We start from the raw sequence: 23,985 nt of genomic DNA on the forward strand, positions 1-23,985 counted from the left end.
GGGAGGAGGGTAGGGGAGAGAGAATTTCTAAGAGAAACCCATGGAAAGTGACAACTGATATATGTCAAGATACATTGGTTTTATTGGCGAAATTAGCCCTAGAGTGAGAGCTCTTTGAGCAAGAGTGACTTTTTACAGGAGTGCTCTGACAGGATAGGATGGGGAGATTGGTGCTCTCCTAAGTCCTATTCTCATTCTAGTTTCTTTGGTCTTCTGTTTATTCTTTTGGCTAGGAGACCTAAGTGTCTATAGGGGGCAGTCTCTGATAAGAATATCCACATTCTGTACTACACTATGGGGAATCCTAGCATATTGTAACCTGCATTCATTTTAAACTATTCAGCAATGTGAGTTTGCAAATAAAAAATTAAGGATGAGTGTCTGTATCTATTCACATACAAATATACACATCTTAATATCTGATTTGAAAATGGCAATAATTAAAAGAAAAAGCAAATAAGTATTGAATTTAGAGATGGATCGAAATGAGTAAAACTCATTTGTTTTATTTTTTAATGTGTATTTTTAGTTAGATTTTCAAATGATGCAATTTTAATGTTTTAATAGAAGCTAAGACTGTATAGCCAAGCATTAAGGGCAGCCACAGTGGGAACTTTCTTGCCCAGTGATGGTATGTTTTCTTAGAATCAAATATTGGAGTTTTCAGAATGTCAGGTGCGTAAAGGTTTGTCTGTTCTTACTCTTTAATGATTGATTTCTGTTCCTTTTCACCTCCTTTGGTACCAAGTTTTCCTTAGTTTGCACATATACTGAGTTCCTACTGGGTAGGTTTGATAACTCTGTCTCTTTGCATGGCCATATATGGTGATGCTCATGAACTACATGGTGATGGACACTTAGTGATACTTCTGTTAATGGGGCTCAGTCAGGGCTCAGTGCAGTTACAGTAGTACTAGCACATATATTGAACTTTGTTTGCTTTATTCCCTCTTTCTTTTACTCTGATTATAAATGTCAAAGAATTACAATTAATTCCAAACAAGCTAGATACTGTTTTTTAAAGTTTGCTTGCATTGTGTTTTTCTTTTCTCTGTCCCCTCATTTCTTGGGCTATACACATACTCATGATCATCCTCAGTTCTCTTATTTTTCTAAAGACGTATTTTCATCATTCCCATCATTTCTCAGAGAAATATTTAAGAAACCAACTATTTCAGTGTGAAGTGGAAGACACTTCTTACTTGCCACAGACCAATAAGAATTTGGTCTGAATCAAAAAGATATACATGCCACAGATGGACTACGTCCTAGAATTTTCAGAATATCCCCATGTTGTTTACAAGGAGGAGTAGCTGATTGCTCTGTTGTGTGGAAGAAGAGGTAGCCGTATTGCAGATAAAGTGAAAAGAAGTGTTGGCCCTTCAATTTTTGTTACAGTTGTGGAGCTTTGAAGAATCTGGCTGGAAAGTTTTCACTACAACAGAGGAGATAACAATTTTCTGCTTCTGTGGTCCTTATATCCTCCTGATTTCATTGAGGTGCTAAACTTTTTGAACTCTTGTTATTTTTGGCTGTCTTAAGCCCCAATGATCAGTTCTCTCTGATGGAAGAAGATGCTTATTCAAACACACAAGACTCTTTTCCCAGTCCTTTCTCTTCCTAGTTGGACTGAGAGGGAGGTAATGTAATGTGGATGAGGTACCTAAGTGACTCTGATAATTTCTACCTCCCATTAGGAACCACTGCTCTAAAGGTAGCTCAAGGCACCTCCCCAGCAGTGCTTTTGCCTTTTTTTTTTTTTAAACTTTAATGGGTATCAGAATCATCTGGAATGCTCTGCAAAACAAAAATCCCCAAGTCTAGGAATCCATATTTTTAGTAAGTACCTAGTGTGATTTTATTTTTGGGTCCTTAGACTATACAAAACATTGCTCTAGAGCTCTAGTGTAATTTTAATTATATAAGGTTTGTCAGTTATAAAAAGTTTACAAACTGTATTCGTCAAAAATGATGGGGGCTTTTTAAAGGTCTCTTATTATAATAGAAAAATATATAACTTCCTTTTTCTGTTCTCTCTCATTGATGATTCTCATTGGAGATAGGTTCCATCTTTACTTCTGATTTACTACTCTGGTGTTTTTATTAAATTTTGTGTAATGATGCTGTAAGGTGCTTTGGGACTCCAGGAATTAGTGCATAGTGACTGGTTTTCTTTTCTTTCTTTCCTTTTTTTTTTTTTTTTTGGTAAGATTTTATGTATTTATTTGAGAGAGAGCAAGAGTGAGAGAGAGAGCATGAGTCGGGTGAGGAGCAGAGGGAGAAGCAGGCTTAATCCCAGGGCGGGGCTCAATTCCAGGACTCCGGGATCATGACCTGAGCCGAAGGCAGCGGCTCAACCAACTGAGGCTCAGTGACTGGTTTTCTTAGATGAAGACTGATGTAGGGAGATAGCTCACCCAAGAGCAGATATTTACTGACTGCTTACTATATGTCACAGCTGTTCTAGGTCCTTTATATATACAACCTTCCACCTCTCAAAGGTAATTCACTCCTGAAAATCCCCTCGTAGGGAAACTCTCTTAAAATGTAAACAGAATTTATACTAATTTTAATGGTTAAATTTCTTCAAAATAATTTTAGTTATTTTAATAGTTAAGAGTAGTTATAAGAAAACCCAACAAGGCATTTCTCTTCATTAATGACTCCCTAAGTCTGTCCTCTTATTTTCTTTGTCTTCTGTACCTATTACTCATTAAAACTATGCTCTCAGAAAAACATACTCATGATACTTACTGCTTGTGTAATTCAAACTTTAATGCAAGAAAAAAAAGCTTTAATAGAACAACTAAGAAGAAATGGAAAAAAAGTAATGTGAATGATCTCTCTCAATGTATATATAAGTTGATATCACAGGGCCCTGATGTTCAAGAGTCACTGCTATAAATGAGCAAACCAGAAGCACTTGGAAAGAACGTAATGCACAACTGGTAGACAATTCAACTATGAAGATGAATGACCACATAATGGCTCTTGTTTTGTGCTCATGAGATTTGAGAAATTCAAATGGATCATTAAAAATGTGAATAAATGCCTCATAAGTCAAAATAAGAATATTAATAAAATTACTCGTAAAGGATAATTTTTGTAACTGGTATGAAATGGTATACCTTAGGTTATAACTCTGTTAATATACATTTCCCATAGTACATTTATTCTTTATAAACACTTCATGAAGTAGGTGCTATTATTCCATTTTTATAGGAAACTGAGGCACAGAGGTGTCAAGTAATTTGCCCAAGGTTACACATTTGGTAAGTGGTGGAACTAGGATTAGACCAGGCAGCTGGCTCCAGAGCTGCATTTTTTACCACTAGGTTATATGATATGTAAAGGTCCTGTATTATTGCTTTGGAGACTTGTTATTTTTTTGCAGAGGTAAGCTAGTCATTGCTATGATACTTCTCTGTCTTAAGGTTTTCAATTTAAGGGTTCATTTTGACTGGAATAAATTTATTATGATTTAATTGTAGACTTAAAGAACCAATCTGTAGTTCTTGCTTTGTTTTCCCCCTTAAACTTCTCCTAAAGGACTTTCAGCACTCCAGGATATTGAAACAGGAGTGCAGCATATTTTAGCAGACATGATTGCTAAAGACAAAGACACGCTTGACTTCATTCGGAAATTGTGAGTAACTCTTTTTTAGCGTTTTCTGCTTTGTGGACTCATGCTGTTAAGGGTTGAATGGTTGGTGCTAACACTAGTGTTCATTAAAAACTTTATTTTTAGACTTTTTTTTGGTAGCAGAACTCTTTGTTCAAGCAACAGAACCCTAACATATAAACAGATAAAAGTGATATTGCTTTAATTGAATTCTAGGCAGGAAGCCTGGAACTCTGCCTGCTCATCTTCCTTACACTGACATACCTCAGTGGAGGGCTCTGAGGAACAGTTTAAAAACCATTGTATTAGAGACTTAAATGTGAGACAGGAGTCCATCAAAATCCTAGAGGAGAACACAGGCAGCAGCCTCTTCGACCTCAGCCACAGCAACTTCTTCCTAGGAACATCGCCAAAGGCAAGGGAAGCAAGGGCAAAAATGAACTATTGGGACTTCATCAAGATAAAAAGCTTTTGCACGGCAAAGGAAACAGTCAATAAAACCAAAAGACAACAGACAGAATGGGAGAAGATATTTGCAAATGACATATCAGATAAATGGCTAGTATCCAAAATCTAAGAAAGAGCTTATCAAACTCAACACCCAAAGAACAAATAATCCAATCAAGAAATGGGCAGAAGACATGAACAGACATTTTTCCAAAGAAGACATCCAAATGGCCAACAGACACATGACAAAGTGCTCCACATTGCTTGGCATCAGGGAAATCCAAATCAAAACCTCAATGAGATACCACCTCATACCAGTCAGAATGGCTAAAATGAACAAGTCAGGAAATGACAGATGTTGGCGAGGATGTGGAGAAAGGGGGACCCTCCTACACTGTTGGTGAGAATGCAAGCAGGTGCAGCCACTCTGGAAAACAGTATGGAGGTTCCTCAAAAAGTTGAAAATAGAGCTACCATACAACCCAGCAATTGCACTACTGGGTATTTACCCCAAAGATACAAATGTAATGATCCGAAGGGGTATGTGCACCCCGATGTTTATAGCAGCAGTGTCCACAATAGCCAAACTATGGAAAGAGCAAAGATGTCCATCAACAGATGAATGGATAAAGTAGATGTGGTATATAGATACAATGGACTATTATGCAGCCATCAAAAAAAATGAAATCTTGCCATTTGCAACGATGTGGATGGAACTAGAGGGTATTATGTTAAGCAAAATAAGTCAATCAGAGAAAGACATGTATCATATGATCTCACTGATAGGAGGAATTCTTAATCTCAGGAAACAAACTGAGGGTTGCTGGAGTGGTGGGGGGTGGGAGGCATGGGGTGGCTGTGTGATAGACATTGGGGAGGGTATTTGCCATGGTGAGTGCTGTGAATTGTGTAAGACTGTTGAATCACAGACCTGTACCTCTGAAACAAATAATACATTATATGTTAAAAAAGAAGAAGAAGAAGATAGTAGGAAGGGAAAAATGAAGGGGGGGAAATCGGAGGGGGAGACGAACCATGAGAGACTATGGACTCTGAGAAACAAACTGAGGCTTCTAGAGGGGAGGGGAGTTGGGGGATGGGTTAGCCTGGTGATGGGTATTAAAGAGGGCATGTACTGAATGAGCACTGGGTGTTATATGCAAACAATGAATCATGGAGCACTACATCAAAAACTAAAAAAAAAAAAAAAACAAAAAACCATTGCATTATACAATGTATACTAGAGAGAGAGATTCGTTTAGACTGGGTGGCATGCTTTTTAGACATATGTACGATACATGTATTATAATATCTCATTTCTGGTATTTATAAGTGATTGAGTTAACTTGAGAATGTTTAATATCAGGTATAGATAAAAGTGCTGACCTCAAAATGAATTTCAGCTGATGGAGAGAGCTGCTTATCCATGGTATCATGGTCCATTTATAAGAGATTAAAACCTCATGACCTAGTAGGCCCTACTTGGGCTTTTGGATTTTATGCCTCATTAAAAAAAGATACTATCCTAAAACCCTATTTTAATATATTTTTCAGCTGTGTATCAGCAGAGAAGACTGTCTGCTCTTACTCTTTCTCCACATCTCTGTATGAGGTGTGCAGAGGAGAGGAAAGGTGGAGATGAACCAGTTGACTGCAGTGGCTTGTCAGGGTTTTTGTTAATACAGGGAGAGAAGTTTCCTATTTCCTCAGTAATAGTAAAAATTCCTAGTAGGAATGAGTCAAAGGAGGAGAATCGACCAGGTTTAAATGTGTTTTTATAAGTATCATACTACCGAAATTTGTTTCAGTTTTATAAACTGTCACTGGAAAGCTGTCCTGCCATATCCTCTCATTTCCCTTCTTTTTAGCTTTTACTTGGCTCTTGACTGCCTGACTCAGTGGTTAGAAAAGGATGATACCTAGACCAGAATTATTGATCTGGTATCTGTAGTTTTGGTCTCTTACATAACTGCAGATGAACTGATTTAGGCATTTTATAGGAGGATTGGGTTGACATATACATAGATCTGGAGGACCTATACTAGCAGAGTCCTCTTTTGATGGGTCAGTACCTTTTAATACTTGGGCATCACTTAAAAAAAGAATCTCATTTGGTAATAGCTTTTTTGCTAACGTTTCCATATAATGTGTTTCTTTACTGAACAGGTGCCAAAATAGGTATATTTGTATACAGTCATCTCTAGCAAAGGTATCCTCAAAAAAAGTAAATGAGAAAGATGTTGATAAGTTTCTGCTCTACCAGAATTTTTCATGCAACATAAGAAACATCCAACATCATCAGGTAAATAAAGAAACTGCTTATCCATGTTGATAGTAATAATAATGATGATACTTTGGATTTGCCTACAACTTTACTTACTAAGGAATTAAAGAATTTTAAGGCAACCATTTTCTTTTTTTCATATAAATTCTTATAATATTGTCATATCTTTCGCATTTCACAAATGTGGAACTCAAGACCCAGAAAAGTTAGTAAAACTGAGATTTATTAGCAGAACTGACAGTATACCACTTCAGATATCTTGAGGTTTTGGCTGGTGATCTTTCGTATTAGATTTTGCTTTTCACTGTGCTTGGTTTAGAGCTCAATACTTTTCTGTGTGACATACAAATTAGAGATAATCTGATTTAAAGTGTGAGATCTCACTTAGTTGTGTAAATTATAGTTCTTATATTTCTGTCTTTTAATATCATTTTTCAGTTTACTAATTTTTTTCCTAATTGTTATATCTACAATGTGGAAAGTGGCTTTTATGTCATATGGGGGAAAAAAGATGATTCACAAACTGAAAATAAAATAATACTGGCTTTACATTTACCTATGTAGCTACTTTTACCAGTGTTCTTTATTTCTTTGTATGCTTTTGAGTTACTGTCTAGTGTCCTTTCATTTCTGCCTGAAGGACTTCCTGTAACATTTCATGTAGGGCTGGTCTACTAGAGAGAAACTCCCTCAGTTTTTGTTTATCTGTAAGGTCTTAATTTGTTTTTTTAAATTTATTTTTAATTGCGGTAAAATACATGTAACATATGTATTTAACTTATAATTTTACCATCCTAACCATTTTTAAGTGCACAGTTCAGTAATGTTAAGTATATTTAAATTGTTGTGCAACCAATCTCCAGAACTTTTTCTGGGTATAGAATTCTAGGCTGACAGTTTTTTCTTTCAGCTCTGAATTTATCATCCCACTGTCTTCTGGCCTCCATGGTTTTGATGAAGAATCAGCTGTTAGTCTTACCGAGTCCTTAACACATGATGAATTACTTCTCTTCTTCCAGGATTCTCTGGCTTTAGGTTTTAACAGTTTGATTATAATGTGTCTCACTGTGGATCTCCTTGAGTTTATCTTTCTTGGGGTTCATTCTGATTCTTGGATGTGTTGATTATTTTTCATCAAAACTGAGAAATTTGGGTCATTATTTCTTCAAATATTCTTTCTGCCTCTTTCTCCTCTCCTGGGTCTCCTGTTACATGTATGTTGGTATACTTGATAATGTCTCACAGGTTTCTTAGGCTCTGTTTATTTCTTTTTTTTTTTTTTCCCTTTTTCTTCTCAGACTGTATAATCTCAATTGACCAGTCTTCAAGTTTGCTGATTCTTTCTTCTGCTTGCTCAAATTAACTCTTGAACCCTTTCAGTAAATTTTTCATTTCAGTCATTGTAGTTCTCAGCTCAGAATTTCCGTTTGGTTTCTTTTTGTAATTTTCAACTCTTTATTGATATTCTGTGTTTGTTGAGACCACGTTCTCCTGATTTTTTTTAGGTCTCTGTCCGTGATTTCCTTTAACTCTGAGCATATTTAAGACAGTTGATTTAAAGTGGTCTGGTAAGACCAATGTCTGAGTTTCTTCAGAGATAGTTTCTGTTAGTTTCTTTTTTCCTGTAAATGGGTGATACTTTCTTGTTTCTTTGCATGCCTTGTAATTTTATCTTAAAAACTTGACATTTTGAATATTATAAATTGGCAACACTGAAAATCAGATCCTCCTCCTCAGTATTTGTTGTTGCTGCTATTGGGGATTTTATTGCTTGTTTAGTGCCTTCTAAACTATTTTTTAAATGTCTGTATTCTTTGTCATGTGTGACCACTGAAATCTCTTCCATTAGCTTAGTGGACCGCTAGTCATTTGACAGAGATTTTCTTAATGCCTAGATAGCCAAAACAAAAAGCGTATTTTCCTAGTTCTTGCAGATTGACTGTTAGGGGTACTCCTTCAACATTAGCATAGCAAGGCTATTTACAGTTCTGTCCTTAGCCTTCACTTCCTGTTTGCATGGAGCCCAAAGGTTAGTCAAAGGTGAAAGCTTAAGGTCTTTTCAGAGCATGTGTCTAGTCCCAAGCATGCATACAGACTCCAAGATTCTCTAATCTATGCAGGAACTAAAAAACCCCCTTCTCCTCAAGTATCTAATATTCAAGCGTCTTTTTCACCCAGGTTTTTGTGGTCTGTTTGTCGGTTACCCTGACTGTAATCCCTCATCACCTACTTTTATCCCTTACCCCTCGACACTGCGACTAATTTATTTGCCTTTAAATACTTTTGACAAATGCCACCCAGAGAATGGCTTCTGTTCTGGGGAAACTCTGAGACAGGCAAAACAAAGGCAAGCCCTTGAGTCCATCCTTCACAGAGCCATCAGACAGATCAAAACACACAATCACAAATTTTTGAGAATAAGGTCCATGTTGCTCCCGCTGGCACTAGCAACCTGTGCTAGGAATGTAGGCTGTTATCTTCGTGGCCACTGCTCATCTGCAGAGCAGAGGATGGCAAATGGGTAAGTTAAAAGTGCTCTTTTACGAAAACTCTGTGGCTCCTTTTTTCTTTAAATGTTCCTCTGGTTGTTGTAAGCTTTTTATTAGGGTCCAGAGTTCTAAAAAAGTTGATTCTGACAGTTTTGGCCAGTTTGTTACTGTTGTAGAGGGATGGACTTTTGGAGTTCCCTTCTCTATTGTGTTGGTGATGTCACACCTAACAGCAACTTTAAAGTGTGCTAATAGTCCTTGCTCTATTCCAAAACCAGAATGTGGCTTTAACATTATAAACTGTCCTTCTTTATCTTGTTTCATGGTTTTTAGCTTAAAGTCTACTTTGGTGTCAGGATTGTACCTGTATTTTCTTAATGGAAATTGATTCCTCCCTTGTTTTAATCTTAGCCCTACAGTTATATGAAATGCTTGCCCTTAGTCCTTTTGCCAGAACTTTCCAATCTTTTGTTGTAATGAAGCTTATTGTCTAGTCCAGTAGGGAGTTGGCCAAGCTTTGCTGTAGAGGACCAGAGAATAAATGTCTTGATTTTCTGAGCCAGGTAGCTTTTGCTGCAGTTACCCAACTGCCATTGCAGCTGACAGTAGTCACAGATAATATAGAAACAAGGGAGCATGGTTGTGTTTTAATAAAATCCTATTTATGCAAACAGATGTTTGACTGGATTTGTCCCAGGGACCATAGTTTACTGACCCCTGCTCTTCTATATTTCTTAAGGAGGGTGTATGTGTACAGTATTGTCTGAGTTCTAATACATTCACAGTTGTTTCCAATGGATACATGGACAGCTTAGATCAGTATATTATTTTTTGTTTTTACTTTCTTTCCTTAACTTTCTTAAATATGTTGCTCTGTTGTTGCCTTGCTTTGTATGTTGCTTCAGAGAAATCAGATGGCAATTTAGTTCTGTTCCCTAGAAATGCCAAAGATGTGGGTCTGTATTGTTTTTGTCTCTTTTTTTTTTTTTTTAATTTTTTTATTGTTATGTTCATCCCCATACATTACATAATTAGTTTTAGATATAGTGTTCCATGATTCATTGTTTGTGCATAACACCCAGTGCTCCATGCAGAACGTGCCCTCCTCAATACCCATCACCAGGCTAACCCATCCTCCCACCCCCCTCCCCTCTAGAACCCTCAGTTTGTTTTTCAGAGTCCATCGTCTCTCATGGTTCTTCTCCCCCTCCGATTTCCCCCCCTTCATTCTTCCCCTCCTGCTACATTCTTCTTCTTCTTTTTTTCTTTCTTAACATATATTGCATTATTTGTTTCAGAGGTACAGATCTGAGATTCAACAGTCTTGCACAATTCACAGCGCTTACCAGAGCACATACCCTCCCCAGTGTCCATCACCCAGTCACCCCATCCCTCCCACCCCACCCCCCACTCCAGCAACCCCCAGTTTGTTTCCTGAGATTAAGAATTCCTCATATCAGTGAGGTCATATGATGCATGTCTTTCTCTGTTTGACTTACTTCGCTCAGCATAATACCCTCCAGTTCCATCCACGTCATTGCAAATGGCAAGATCTCATTGCTTTTGATGGCTGCATAATATTCCATTGTATATATATACCACATCTTCTTTATCCATTCATCTGTTGATGGACATCTGGGCTCTTTCCACAGTTTGGCTATTGTGGACATTGCTGCTATAAACATCGGAGTGCACGTACCCTTTCGGGTCCCTACTTTTGTATCTTTGGGGTAAATACCCAGGAGTGCAATTGCTGGATCATATGGTAGCTCTGTTTTCAACTTTTTGAGGAACCTCCATACTGTTTTCCAGAGTGGCTGCACCAGCTTGCATTCCCACCAACAGTGTAGGAGGGTTCCCCTTTCTCCGCATCCCCGCCAACATCTGTCATTTCCTGACTTGTTAATTTTAGCCATTCTGACTGGTGTGAGGTGGTATCTCATTGAGGTTTTGATTTGGATTTCCCTGATGCCGAGCGATATTGAACACTTTTTCATGTGTCTGTTGGCCGTTTGGATGTCTTCTTTGGAAAAATGTCTGTTCATGTCTTCTGCCCATTTCTTGATTGGATTCTTTGTTCTTTTGGTGTTGAGTTTGATGAGTTCTTTATAGATTTTGGATACTAGCCCTTTATCTGATATGTCATTTGCAAATATCTTCTCCCATTCTGTCAGTTGTCTTTTGGTTTTGTTGACTGTTTCCTTTGCTTTGCAAAAGCTTTTTATCTTGATGAAGTCCCAATAGTTCATTTTTGCCCTTGCTTCCCTTGCCTTTGGCGATGTTTCTAGGAAGAAGTTGCTGCGGCTGAGGTCGAAGAGGTTGCTGCCTGTGTTCTCCTCTAGGATTTTGATGGACTCCTGTCTCACATTGAGGTCTTTCAACCATTTGGAGTCTATTTTTGTGTGTGGTGTAAGGAAATGGTCCAGTTTCATTCTTCTGCATGTGGCTGTCCAATTTTCCCAACACCATTTGTTGAAGAGACTGTCTTTTTTCCATTGGACATTCTTTCCTGCTTTGTCAAAGATTAGTTGACCATATAGTTGAGGGTCCATTTCTGGGCTCTCTATTCTGTTCCATTGATCTATGTGTCTGTTTTTGTGCCAGTACCATACTGTCTTGATGATGACAGCTTTGTAGTAGAGCTGGAAGTCCGGAATTGTGATGCCGCCAGCTTTGCTTTTCTTTTTCAACATTCCTCTGGCTATGCGGGGTCTTTTCTGGTTCCATACAAATTTTAGGATTATTTGTTCCATTTCTTTGAAAAAAGTGGATGGTATTTTGATGGGGATTGCATTGAATGTGTAGATTGCTCTAGGTAGGATTGACATCCTCACAATATTTGTTCTTCCAATCCATGAGCATGGAACGTTTTTCCATTTCTTTGTGTCTTCCTCAATTTCTTTCATGAGTATTTTATAGTTTTCTGAGTACAGATGCTTTGCCTCTTTGGTTAGATTTATTCCTAGGTATCTTATGGTTTTGGGTGCAATTGTAAATGGGATCGACTCCTTAATTTCTCTTTCTTCTGACTTGTTGTTGGTGTATAGCAATGCCACTGACTTCTGTGCATTGATTTTATATCCTGCCACTTTACTGAATTCCTGTATGAGTTCTAGCAGTTTTGGGGTGGAGTCTTTGGGATTTTCCACATAAAGTATCATATCATCTGCAAACAGTGAGAGTTTGACTTCTTCTTTGCCGATTCGGATGCCTTTTATTTCTTTTTGTTGTCTGATTGCTGTGGCTAGGACTTCCAATACTATGTTGAATAGCAGTGGTGATAGTGGACATCCCTGCCGCGTTCCTGACCTTAGGGGGAAAGCTCTCAGTTTTTCCCCATTGAGAATGATATTCGCTGTAGGTTTTTCATAGATGGCTTTTATGATACTGAGGTATGTACCCTCTATCCCTATACTCTGAAGAGTTTTGATCAAGAAAGGATGCTGTACTTTGTCAAATGCTTTTTCTGCATCTATTGAGAGGATCATATGCTTCTTGTTCTTTCTTTTGTTAATGTATTGTATCACGTTGATTGATTTGCGGATGTTGAACCAACGTTGCAGCCCAGGGATAAATCCGACTTGGTCGTGGTGAATCATCCTTTTAATGTACTGTTGGATCCTATTGGCTAGTATTTTGGTGAGAATTTTTGCATCCATGTTCATCAGGGATATTGGTCTGTAATTCTCCTTTTTGATGGGGTCTTTGTCTGGTTTTGGGATCAAGGTAATGCCGGCCTCATAAAATGAGTTTGGAAGTTTTCCTTCCATTTCTATTTTTTGGAACAGTTTCAGAAGGATAGGTATTAATTCTTCTTGAAATGTTTGGTAGAATTCCCCTGGGAAGCCATCTGGCCCTGGGCTTTTGTGTTTTGGGAGATTTTTGATGACTGCTTCAATTTCCTTAGTGGTTATAGGTCTGTTCAGGTTTTCTATTTCTTCCTGGTTCAGTTTTGGTAGTTGATACATCTCTAGGAATGCATCCATTACTTCCAGGTTATCTAATTTGCTGGCATAGAGTTGCTCATAATATGTTCTTATAATTGTTTGTATTTCTTTGGTGTTGGTTGTGATTTCTCCTCTTTCATTCATGATTTTGTTGATTTGGGTCATTTCTCTTTTCTTTTTGATAAGTCTGGCCAGGGGCTTATCAATCTTGTTAATTCTTTCAAAGAACCAGCTCCTAGTTTCGTTGATCTGTTCTACTGTTCTTTTGGTTTCTATTTCATTGATTTCTGCTCTGATCTTTATTATTTCTCTTCTCCTGCTGGGTTTAGGCTTTATTTGCTGTTCTTTCTCCAGCTCCTTTAGGTGTAGGGTTAGGTTGTGTACTTGAGACCTTTCTTGTTTCTTGAGAAAGGCTTATATTGCTATATACTTTCCTCTTAGGACTGCCTTTGCTGTATCCCAAAGATTTTGAATGGTTGTGTTTTCATTTTCATTGGTTTCCATGAATTTTTTTAATTCTTCTTTAATTTCCTGGTTGACCCATTCATTCTTCAGTAGGATGCTCTTTAGCCTCCATGTATTTGAGTTCATTCCGACTTTCCTCTTGTGATTGAGTTCTAGTTTCAAAGCATTGTGGTCTGAAAATATGCAGGGGATGATCCCAATCTTCTGGTACCGGTTGAGACCTGATTTATGACCTAGGATGTGATCTATTCTGGAGAATGTTCCATGGGCACTAGAGAAGAATGTGTATTCCGTTGCTTTGGGATGGAATGTTCTGAATATGTCTGTGAAGTCCATTTGGTCCAGTGTGTCATTTAAAGTCTTTATTTCCTTGTTGATCTTTTGCTTAGACGATCTGTCCATTTCAGTAAGGGGGGTGTTAAAGTCCCCCACTATTATTGTATTGTTGTCGATGTGTTTCTTTGCTTTTGTTATTAATTGCCTTATATAATTGGCTGCTCCCATGTTAGGGACATAGATATTTACAATTGTTAGATCTTCTTGTTGGATAGACCCTTTAAGTAGGATATAGTGTCCTTCCTCATCTCTTATTACAGTCTTTGGTTTAAAGTCTAATTTGTCTGATCTAAGGATTGCCACCCCAGCTTTCTTTTGGTGTCCATTAGCATGGTAAATGGTTTTCCACCCCCTCACTTTCAATCTGGGGGTGTCTTTGGGTCTAAAATGAGTCTCTTGCAGACAGCATATCGATGGGTCTTGTTTTTTAATCCAATCTGATAGCCTGTGTCTTTTGATTGGGGCATTTAGCCCATTTACATTCAGGGTAACTATTGAAAGATAGGAATTTAGTGCCATTGTATTGCCTGTAAAGTGACTGTTACTGTATATTGTTTGTGTTCCTTTCTGGTCTATGTTGCTTTTAGGCTCTCTCTTTGCTTAGAGGACCCCTTTCAAGATTTCTTGTAGGGCTGGTTTCGTGTTTGCAAATTCCTTTAGTTTTTGTTTGTCCTGGAAGCTTTTTAGCTCTCCTTCAATTTTCAATGACAGCCTAGCTGGATATAGTATTCTTGGCTGCATATTTTTCTCATTTAGTGCTCTGAATATGTCCTGCCAGTCCTTTCTGGCCTGCCAGGTCTCTGTGGATAAGTCTGTTGCCAATCTAATGTTCCTGCCGTTGTAGGTTACATATCTCTTCTCCCGAGCTGCTTTCAGGATTTTCTCTTTGTCTCTGAGACTCGTAAGTTTTACTATTAGATGTCGGGGTGTTGACCTATTTTTATTGATTTTGAGAGGGGTTCTCTGTGCTTCCTGGATTTTGATGCCTGTTTCCTTCCCCAAATTAGGGAAGTTCTCTGCTATAATTTGCTCCATTATACCTTCTGCCCCTCTCTCTCTTTCTTCTTCTTCTGGGATCCCAATTATTCTAATGTTGTTTCGTCTTATGGTATCGTTTATCTCTCGAATTCTGCCCTCGTGATCCAGTAGTTGTTTATCTCTCTTTTTCTCAGCTTCTTTATTTTCCATCATTTGGTCTTCTATCTCACTGATTCTTTCTTCTGCCTCATTTATCCTAGCAGTTAGCGCCCCCATATTTGATTGCACCTCATTAATAGCCTTTTTGATTTCTACTTGGTTAGATTTTAGTTCTTTTACTTCTCCAGAAAGGGTTTCTCTAATAACTTCCATGCTTTTTTCAAGCCTAGCTAGTATCTTTAAAGTGATGATTCTGAACTCTAGATCTGACATCGTACTAATGTCCGTATTGAGTAGGTCCCCGGCAGTCGGTACTACCTCTTGTTCTTTTTGTTGAGGTGATTTTTTCCGTCTTGTCATTTTGTGCAGAGGAGAATAGATTAATGAGAGAACAAAATGCTAGCAGGGTAACAACGTCCCCAGAAAATATACTCTAAACAAATCAGAAAAGACCTGAAGCAGTGGGAAAAGAAAGGGAAAGAGAGAAAAAAGAAAAAGAAAGAAAAAAAGAAAAAAGAAAAAGATAAAGATAAAAACAAACAAAAGCAGAACAAAACAAAACAAAACAAAAACAGAATGTGATCAAATATGATCAGGCTGGTTTATAGATCAGTGCCACACACTAGATTTTGGGTGTATTTTGGTCTGTTAAAAGAAAGTCCCTCCCAAAATTTTAAAGAAAGAAAAACTTATATATGTACAAAAATAAGGGTTGATATGATGAAGGGATGGAATATGACTGTAAAGATGGAAATTATAAAAAATTTTAAAAAAGGATTTGATAAGTTGTTTGAAAAAAGAAAGAAGAGGATTTAAAAAAAAAGGAAAGAAAAAAGGGAGAGAATGTGATCAGGCAGGGGAGTAGAGAAAAACAATACACTAGAGATTTAGAGTATATTTTGATCTGTTAGAAGAAACTATCTCAAAATTTTAAAGAGAGAACAACTTATATATATATGCCAAAAATACGGGTAACTACTATGAAGGGATAGAATATGACTTTAAAAGTGAAAAATAAAAATTTTTTTTTTTAAAAAAGGGATTGATAAGATGGTTGAAAAAGGGAAAAAGAAAAATTCAAAAAAAAAAGAAAAAAAGAAAAAAGAAAAAAAGTTAAAAAAAATAATTTTCTTTGAAAGACTAAAGAATCATGGTAAAAAAGCCATGAATTCTATGTGCAGTATTCCCCTACTGCTGGAGTTCTGCCGTTCTCATTGATCGGTAAACCTGGTCTTGGCTGGCTGTTCTCGCTGATCTTCTGGGGGAGGGGCCTGTTGCCGTGGTTCCCAAATGTCTTTGCCGGAGGCAGAATTGCCCCGCCCTTGCCTGTCCGGGCTAAGTAATCTGCTCGGGTTTGCTCTCGGGAGCTTTTGTTCCCTGCAAGCTTTCCGTACAGCTTTGGAGGCGGAGAGTGAAAATGGCGGCCTCCCAGTCTCCGCCCCGGAGGAGCCGAGAACTCGGGGTCCCGCTCCTCAGGGAGCCCCCAGAGAAAAGCAGTCAGTCACTCCTGTCTCCCCGGTCTCTGGCCACACTCCGCGCTCACCCGGCCTGTGACCGTGCCTTTCTATCTGGCACCCGACCCCAGGTGGAGTCTCCAAACCCAGCAGATCCCCGCGGTGCGCTCCCGCACCTCTCCTCCCCGGGGAAGAAGGTCAGTCTCCCCGGATCTGCCGCTTGTTGGGTCCCTGCTGGAGGAGCAGTGGCCCTACTGTGCCGTGGATCACAGTCTATGCCAACCCCGAGCTGAGAGCCCGCTCCTCGGCTCCGTCTCTGCAGCCGGCTTCCCTGCTCCGATACCTGGGAGCTCTGCCGCACTCAGGCATCCCCGGTCTTTCTGTGACCCCGAGGGTCCTGAGACCACACTGTCCCACGAGGGTTCCACCCCCCACTTCGCCACCAGAGTGACGTCCCTCAGCGGAGCTGACTTCTAAAAGTTCCGATTTTGTGCTCCGTGGCTCTATCACTTGCCAGAAGCGGCCGATGGAGGCCCCTCCCCCGCCGTCTATCCTCCCGAATATTGCCTCAGATTCACTTCTCCGCACGTCCTACCTTCCAGAAAGTGGTCGCTTTTCTGTTCAGAGAGTTGTTGCTCTTCTTTTCTTCGATCTCCTGTTGAGTTTGTAGGTGTTCAGAATGGTTTGATCCCTATCCAGCTGAATTCCTGAGAGGAGACGAAATCCAGGTCTCCTACTCCTCCGCCATCTTGCTCCGCCTCTTGTTTTTGTCTCTTTTATTAAGGTTTTATAGGAAGATGAGGGGGAGATTTGGAATCAAGAGATTGCCAGTGTTCTGGAAGTCCTCAGTATAAAATTTTTAAAATTAATTTTTCCTTCCATCTGCATTTTACTGTTAAAAGAAAAGATAATAAAAAGAATTAGATTGCATTACCTTTCATGTGATATTTTCCACCATTATAACTCTTAATTTTTTAACTTATGGTGATATACAGACATGCAAAGGTGTTTGTTTGCTTTAAGGTAACATGGAGAGTCATCAATTACTCCACAAATTTTTCTTGGACACTTATTATATATTGGTTCCTACTTGGGGTGTGAAGGTGGCATGGCCTTTGCTCTTGTTAGTTATAAGAGTCATTTATCTGTTCTAGATTTAATTCTTTTATGTGACAAATGATTTGCAAAACTTTTCTCCCATGCTATATGTTTTCTTTTTACTTTCTTAATGGTATCCTTTGATGTATAATTTTATTGAAGTCTAATCTATTTATTTTTTCTTTTGTTGATTGTGCATGTAGTGTTACGTGTAAGGTCTTACCTAACTCATGGTCATGAAGATTTTCTCTTATATTTTCTTCTAAGAGTTTTATAGCTTTACTTCTTATGTTAAGGTCTTTGACCAATTTTGAATCATTTTTGTGTATGAAAATGTAAAGGAGTCCAGCTTCATTCATTTGAACATAGCTATCCAGTCATCCCAGCATCGCTTGTTGAAAAGACTGTATTTTTCCCAGTGAATTGTCTTGGCATCCTTGTTGAAAATCAGTTGATTGTAGGTGTATGGACTTATTTCTGAACACACAGTTGTGATTACTGTAGCTTTGTAATAAGTTTTGAAATCAGAAGGTAGGACTCCTTCAACTTTTTTCTTCTTTTTCAAGATTGACTCTGGGTCCCTTGAATTTCTGTATGACTCTTAGAATTTGTCAATTTCTGCAAAGAAACTAGCTGGGATTTCATAGGAGTGCATTGAATCTGTAAATCAATTGGGGTTAGTATTGCCATTTTAGCAACATTAAATTTTCTGGAACATGAGATATTTTTCCATTTTTTCAATTTCTTTTAGCAATGTTTTGTAGTTTTCAGAGTATGCATTTTGCACTTCCTTTGTTACATTTATTCCTGAGTATTTTATTCCTTTTGGTGCTATGGTAAATGAGTTGTTTTTTTTTAAATTTATTTTCACAATGCTTATTGCTAATGTGTAAAAATTGATTATCCTGCAATCCTGCCGAACTCTTTATTAGTTCTAATAGTTTTATAGTGAATTCCTTAGGGTTCTCCATATATAAGTTCATGTTATATGCAAATAGAGATAGTTTTCTTTCTTTTCAATCTAGATGTCTTCTATTTCTTTTTCTTGTCTAATTGCCCTGGCTAGAACCTCCAGTACGATGTTGAATAGAAGTGGCAAGAGGAGACCCTTGTAATTTTAGAGGGAAAGTATCCAGTCTTTGACCATTAAATATGATACTATCTGTGGGGTTTTTGTATGTGATCTTTATCACATTAAAGAAGTTGGTTTCTGTTCCTAGTTTGTTGAGTGTTTTTGTTGTGAACAAACCTGGAATTTTGTCAAATATTCTTTCTGCATCTATTGTGTAAGAAGAAGATTGTGTAATTTTTGTTTTTTATTTTATTGGTATGATGTATCATGTTAATTGATTTTTGGGTATTAAACCAACCTTGCATTCCTGGGATAAATCCCTCTTGATCCTAGTGTGTAATCCTTTTTATATATTTATGGATTTGGTTTACTTTTTCTATTGAGGATTTTTATATCTGTATTCATAAGAGAGAATGGTCTTTATTTTATTTTTATTTTTTGCAGTGTTCCTGTCTGGTTTGGGTATCAGGGTAAATAGAGTTGGGAAGTTTTTTCTTCTTTCGTATATTTTGGAAGAGTTTGTGAAGAATTGGTGTCAATTCTTTAAATGGTTGGAAGAATTCTGTGGTGAAGCCATCTGGGCCTGGACATTTTCTTGTGGGAAAATTTTAAATTACTAATTTAGTCTTTACTTATTGTAGATCTTTTCAGATTTTTTGTTTTTATTTTCTGCTTTGACAGTCTGTCTTTTTAAGAATTTTTCCATTTTATTTAAGTGGTATAATTTGACATACATTGTTCATAGTATTCTTATGATCCCTTTTATTTCTATAACTTCCATAGTAATGGCCCCTCTTATTTTTGATTTTGGTAATTGGAATGCTTCCTCCTTTTTTCTTGGTTTAGTGAAAGGCGTTTCAATTTTGTGATATTTTCAAAGAAGATTTTTGGTTTTGTTAACACTATTTTCTGTTGTTTTTCTATTCTCAATTTTTCCTCTGTTCTTTTTTATTTCCTTTATTCTACTTGCTTGGGTTTGTTTGCTTTTCTTTAAAGGAGTGTTTTTAATGTATTTTAAGACATTTGCTTAAGAGATAGACAGCTTGATCTGAGTTTAAATTTTTCCTTCACTTGTTATCTTTGTTATTTGGGATAAATTAATCTTAAAAATTATTATATAAAGTGAAGATAATACATATCCCCCTGTTAGCTTGGAAAATTAAATAAGTATTTAAAGGGCTGAGATAGACCTAACAATTAGTAAATGCTCAATAAATGATAACAGTTAGTAGTTATTATTCCACTTGGGAATTTGCATGCATCTTTATCGTAGCAATATGTTTTCACAAATATAAAAAGAAAATTTCCTAACTCCAGATGATCAAAAATTTTCAGTTAGTCAAATCTGAAATAATCTCACCAAAGTCTCTTCCTGTGAATGTCATAGGCTTTGTACCTGTATTTTATTTAAAAAAAAACTTTTTTGAAAGAAGTATAAAGAAATGATTATTTTTAAATACATTTTTGGTAAATAAGTTAATAAAAAATTGATCTAGCTCTTGGCTGGATAACCGCTCTATTTATTTCACCAGTGTTGACTGGTTAAATTAACCGTTTACCTATTTAGTGTATCATCAGTCTTTGCTATATATGTTTGCATTCAGATTCTGGCAATTAACCGTGGAGAAAATTTGAAGATACTGACTGTCAAAGTCAACATTTCTGATGGAGTAAAGAATGAATTCTGCAGGTGGTGCATCCAAAACAGGTCTGTTTATAGATTTTTACAGAATTTTCTGTCTTCCATTTCTAAAATACCATACTGAGACCTATACTTACTGATATGGGAAAATGTCCATTCTATTAAACAAATAAACATTGACAATGGATATGTGTCCTTTTTATGTCAAAAAGAAGTAGAAATGTTGTGTATGTTTACATAGGAAACAGGATATATTAAATATTAAAATAAATTATTGATAGTGATTACCTCTGGGGAGAAAGACTTTTACTTTAATACTTTTTTGTACCATTTGAATCTTATACAGTGTTTTCTCTTATGAGAAGCTAAATTAACAAAAACATAGTGTATATGGCATATCTGTATCACTAAGGATACAGATCATTAAGGAGAATGTAATATAATTACATTACACAAGAATATAATTTATCGGATATTACAATATAAGTCTCTAAACATAGTATATGCAATTTACTTAAAATGTTTTGCACACTAAGGATGATTGAAACAAACATTAAGTTTATTGGATATTTCAGAGAATTGTCTAAACTTATGTAACTTTTTATTATCCTTTTTCATTTGTTAAGGGAACCTTTTAAAATAGCACCACATATTTGTATAGAACTTCTAACTTTTAGTTTTAGCTTTTCAGAGTGTATTTGATCCTTACAACAGTCTGTTCGGTTGGTAGAGCAGATTTGTAGCTGCCATTTGACCAATGAGAAAACTGATGCAAAGGTAAAAAAGCTTGCCTAGCAGTTAGGGCATGTAGATTTGGGTCATGCTCCTCACAAGCTACTTCTGTGTAAACTTAAGTTAGGGAGATTGCTGGGAAAGCTATTTGAAGAGTTGGATGAATTTTTCTTTGAGAGGAACAAGTGCTATATACTTTGAAAGTTAACTCTCTCATCCAATATCGTTCTTTGATCAATTGATTGGAAACTGGTTTGCCAAAACCCAATTCCATGAAGGATCAGCTTGCTTAATGACCAAATAATGCTAACCAAGGACCCATCAAGTGAAAGAACTATCTCAATGTTAATCAGTAGGTAAATTGTGTAAGCCAATTATGTTATATCCATTCAGTGGAATTCTGTGCAGCCATCTTTAAAAAAGGTGAGATAGAGCTAAAATTGAGATATAAACATGTCTTATTAGGTTAAAAAGACAGTTTACAATTAGTATTTATAGTATGGTCTCGTTAGTGGCAAAAAATAGGTCTTTGTATGTGTAAGAAAATTTTTGAAAAAACACAGATGATCTATTCCATAGCTCTAGTGTGAGATTTTAATTTTCTGTTGTATACTGTCCTGTAGAGTTTTTTTTAAAATGATGCTTATTTCTTTTGTAAACAAATACATTTCATTAAAAATAAAAAGGAAATAAATACCTAAAAGAAATCATAGACTTAAACAATTGTGTTAAGAAATTAGATTATTTTAATTTAAAATATGATGAAATTCTAAGAGTTTCATAAAAAGAACAAAATCCTAGAAACGGATATATCTGAGTTTGAATTCTAGTTATATTACTTCTTACCTTTGTGACTATGAGCACGTTACTTAATTTCTTTTAGTTTCATTATTGTCAAAATGATGAGTAATACCTTTTTCACAGATTTAAGAGAATTAAATTATATTCCATGTAATTGTGTAGCCTTCAGTGGTATCTATTATTACAAAGTAGTGGGATTGTTGTGCAAAACTCTTTTTTAGAAATGGCTTTTGTAAATAGATCACAGTAAACTGGAGACAACTTCTGTCTTATTTTCCTATGAATGTTCATAATGCTCAGTATTAGAGTCTGTCCTCAATAGCTAACAAGTATTAGTTACATTTTAAACTGTATCTTCATACTAAGTAAATGTTAAGGAATGGTTTCCTTACAGAGATAGTATAGATGGTATAGTGATATAAGTTTCAGTTACTTTCTAGAAGTTTCTCTTCATATAGATAATTGAAGAAACTCTTCTATGGGAACTAAAGAACTGAAACAAGAGCCAGCAAAAATACTTCTCTGGAAACCAAAGAACCATTCTCAAGGAATTGTTTTCGTTTTTTAAACACATGTGAATGACTAGAGATACTCAAATCTTTTCTTCTTCCTCCTCCTCTTTTTTGTTTTACTCTCTTTGTCCCTACTTCTTCCACCTTCCACCTCTCTCGTGTATTCATCTATTCAGGTTATATGCTAGATGCTGGGGATTCACCTATAAACCAGACAAATATGCTCTTTGTCCTTGGTGACGATGTAGTTTAATGGAGAAGACCCTGAGCAAATGGTTAAGAGTATGCTGAGGTTCTAAAGGAGAAGTGCAGTGTTTCATGAGCTTGTAACAGGGAACCCTAATGTAGTCTGGGTTGTGTGTATATGTAGGTCAGAGACAAAAGGAGAGGAACAGGAAGCAACAAGAAATGAGGATTGACTTGTAGGCATGGGCCACATCATACCTAATTTTCTAGACAGGGTAAGGATTTTATTCTTAAGGAAAATGAAAAGCCAATAAAGGGTTTAAATAGATGATTCTCATGATCGGTTTGCATTTTAAGATCACTCTGGCTTCAATATAGGGAATTATTTAGAAGGAACCCAGAGTAGATGTCGGGGCAAGAGATAAGGTTTTTGGAAAACTATTGAGGCTTACAGAGGGATTGGGTAAGCAATGTTAAGGATTTCTGTGTTTTTCCTACTAGCAATGGGGAAACCTAGGTTTGGTCTTTTTTTTTTTTTTTAAGATTTTATTTGACACAGAGAGACACAGCGAGAGAGGGAACACAAGCAGGGGGAGTGGGAGAGGGAGAAGCAGGCTCCCCGCTGAGCGGGAGCCTGATGCGGGGCTCGATCCCAGGACCCTGAGATCATGACCTGAGCCGAAGGCAGACGCTTAACGATTGAGCCACCCAGGCGCCCCCTAAGTTTGGTCTTAAAGGGAATGACCCCCAGCAGATATCCAATACATATATTTAAAAAATCACTCCATTGGGGCCTTCCTGCCTCTAAGGATTATCTTCCTAGTATATTGTCCCATGACCCAGGACTGTGTTCTCTCCTAACTTGCCAAGCTCCATAGCATGCTGTATAAGACCTTTAATGATCTGGCCACTGCCATATTTTCTAGCCCCATCTACCGCCCACCTGATCCTGACATTCATACTCTAGCAGTACTAATCTACTTGAAAGGACTCATCATGTTCTTCCACGCCTCTATGCTTTTACATGTGCTGTGGTTTCTTTTTTCTCTGGGTCTTGTTTGGTAAAGCACAATTCCTTTTTTAAAACCCATCTCAAATGTTTCTTCTGGGACATCTTTCATGACATTGGGCTCTCCAAATTAATAATAATAACAGCAATAACAGTAACAACAATAGTATTAATTGTAATATTAATAATGTGTGTCTAATTCATCTCCGACTCCTCCCTAGCCCTCATGCCCTCAGGTAAAGGTGACAATAGGGAGTAACAGGGATTTGAGTGGAAGGATATATGTCCTGAAAGCACTTTCATTCAAATTAAAAAACAAAACTGTATTCTACTCAGATGATAACATTCTATGGAAAGGATTCAATTAGTTGTTATTATGAAACCGTTGGTGTATCACATTATGGATGCTTAAAGGTTTGTCCGCTGAAATTTAGTTTATTTCCTACCCGAGAGATGTAAGAGAGATGACAGTGTCCCTGGGCTATATTAATAGTTTATTTTATTATGACTTATAAAATAGATATTTTATTAATGGTTTCTACTCAAGAGTCATTGAAGGGCAAAGGCAGAGATGCTGTAGATGGATGGAAACATGGAAGGGGTTGGGCTGAATTTATCCTTTTTAGCTTGTGTTTTTCTCTTACTGTTTTTTATCCAGTGCCCACTACCATTTAGTTCTCTGACATTTATATCCATCAGCATGTATGCAGATGCACTGTGTGGTAGAGCACTGCAGCCTGAGGAGTAGAGTG

General features: G+C 37.1%; 1 protein-coding gene across 2 annotated transcripts in view; it reads left to right on the forward strand.

The window, feature by feature from the left end:
- The window catches only part of SRBD1 (S1 RNA binding domain 1), a 207,856-nt gene that overhangs the window by 29,918 nt on the left and 153,953 nt on the right, over window positions 1-23,985 (forward strand). For both annotated transcript variants that reach the window (XM_078056613.1, XM_078056614.1), the window contains exons 8-10: window positions 3,550-3,646; window positions 6,236-6,371; window positions 19,956-20,059. In XM_078056613.1, the coding sequence (XP_077912739.1) occupies window positions 3,550-3,646; window positions 6,236-6,371; window positions 19,956-20,059 (337 nt within the window). The remainder of the gene's footprint in view (window positions 1-3,549; window positions 3,647-6,235; window positions 6,372-19,955; window positions 20,060-23,985) is intronic.

This window comes from Halichoerus grypus, chromosome 10 (genome assembly GCF_964656455.1).
Source record: "Halichoerus grypus chromosome 10, mHalGry1.hap1.1, whole genome shotgun sequence".
Classification (NCBI taxonomy): domain Eukaryota; kingdom Metazoa; phylum Chordata; class Mammalia; order Carnivora; family Phocidae; genus Halichoerus; species Halichoerus grypus.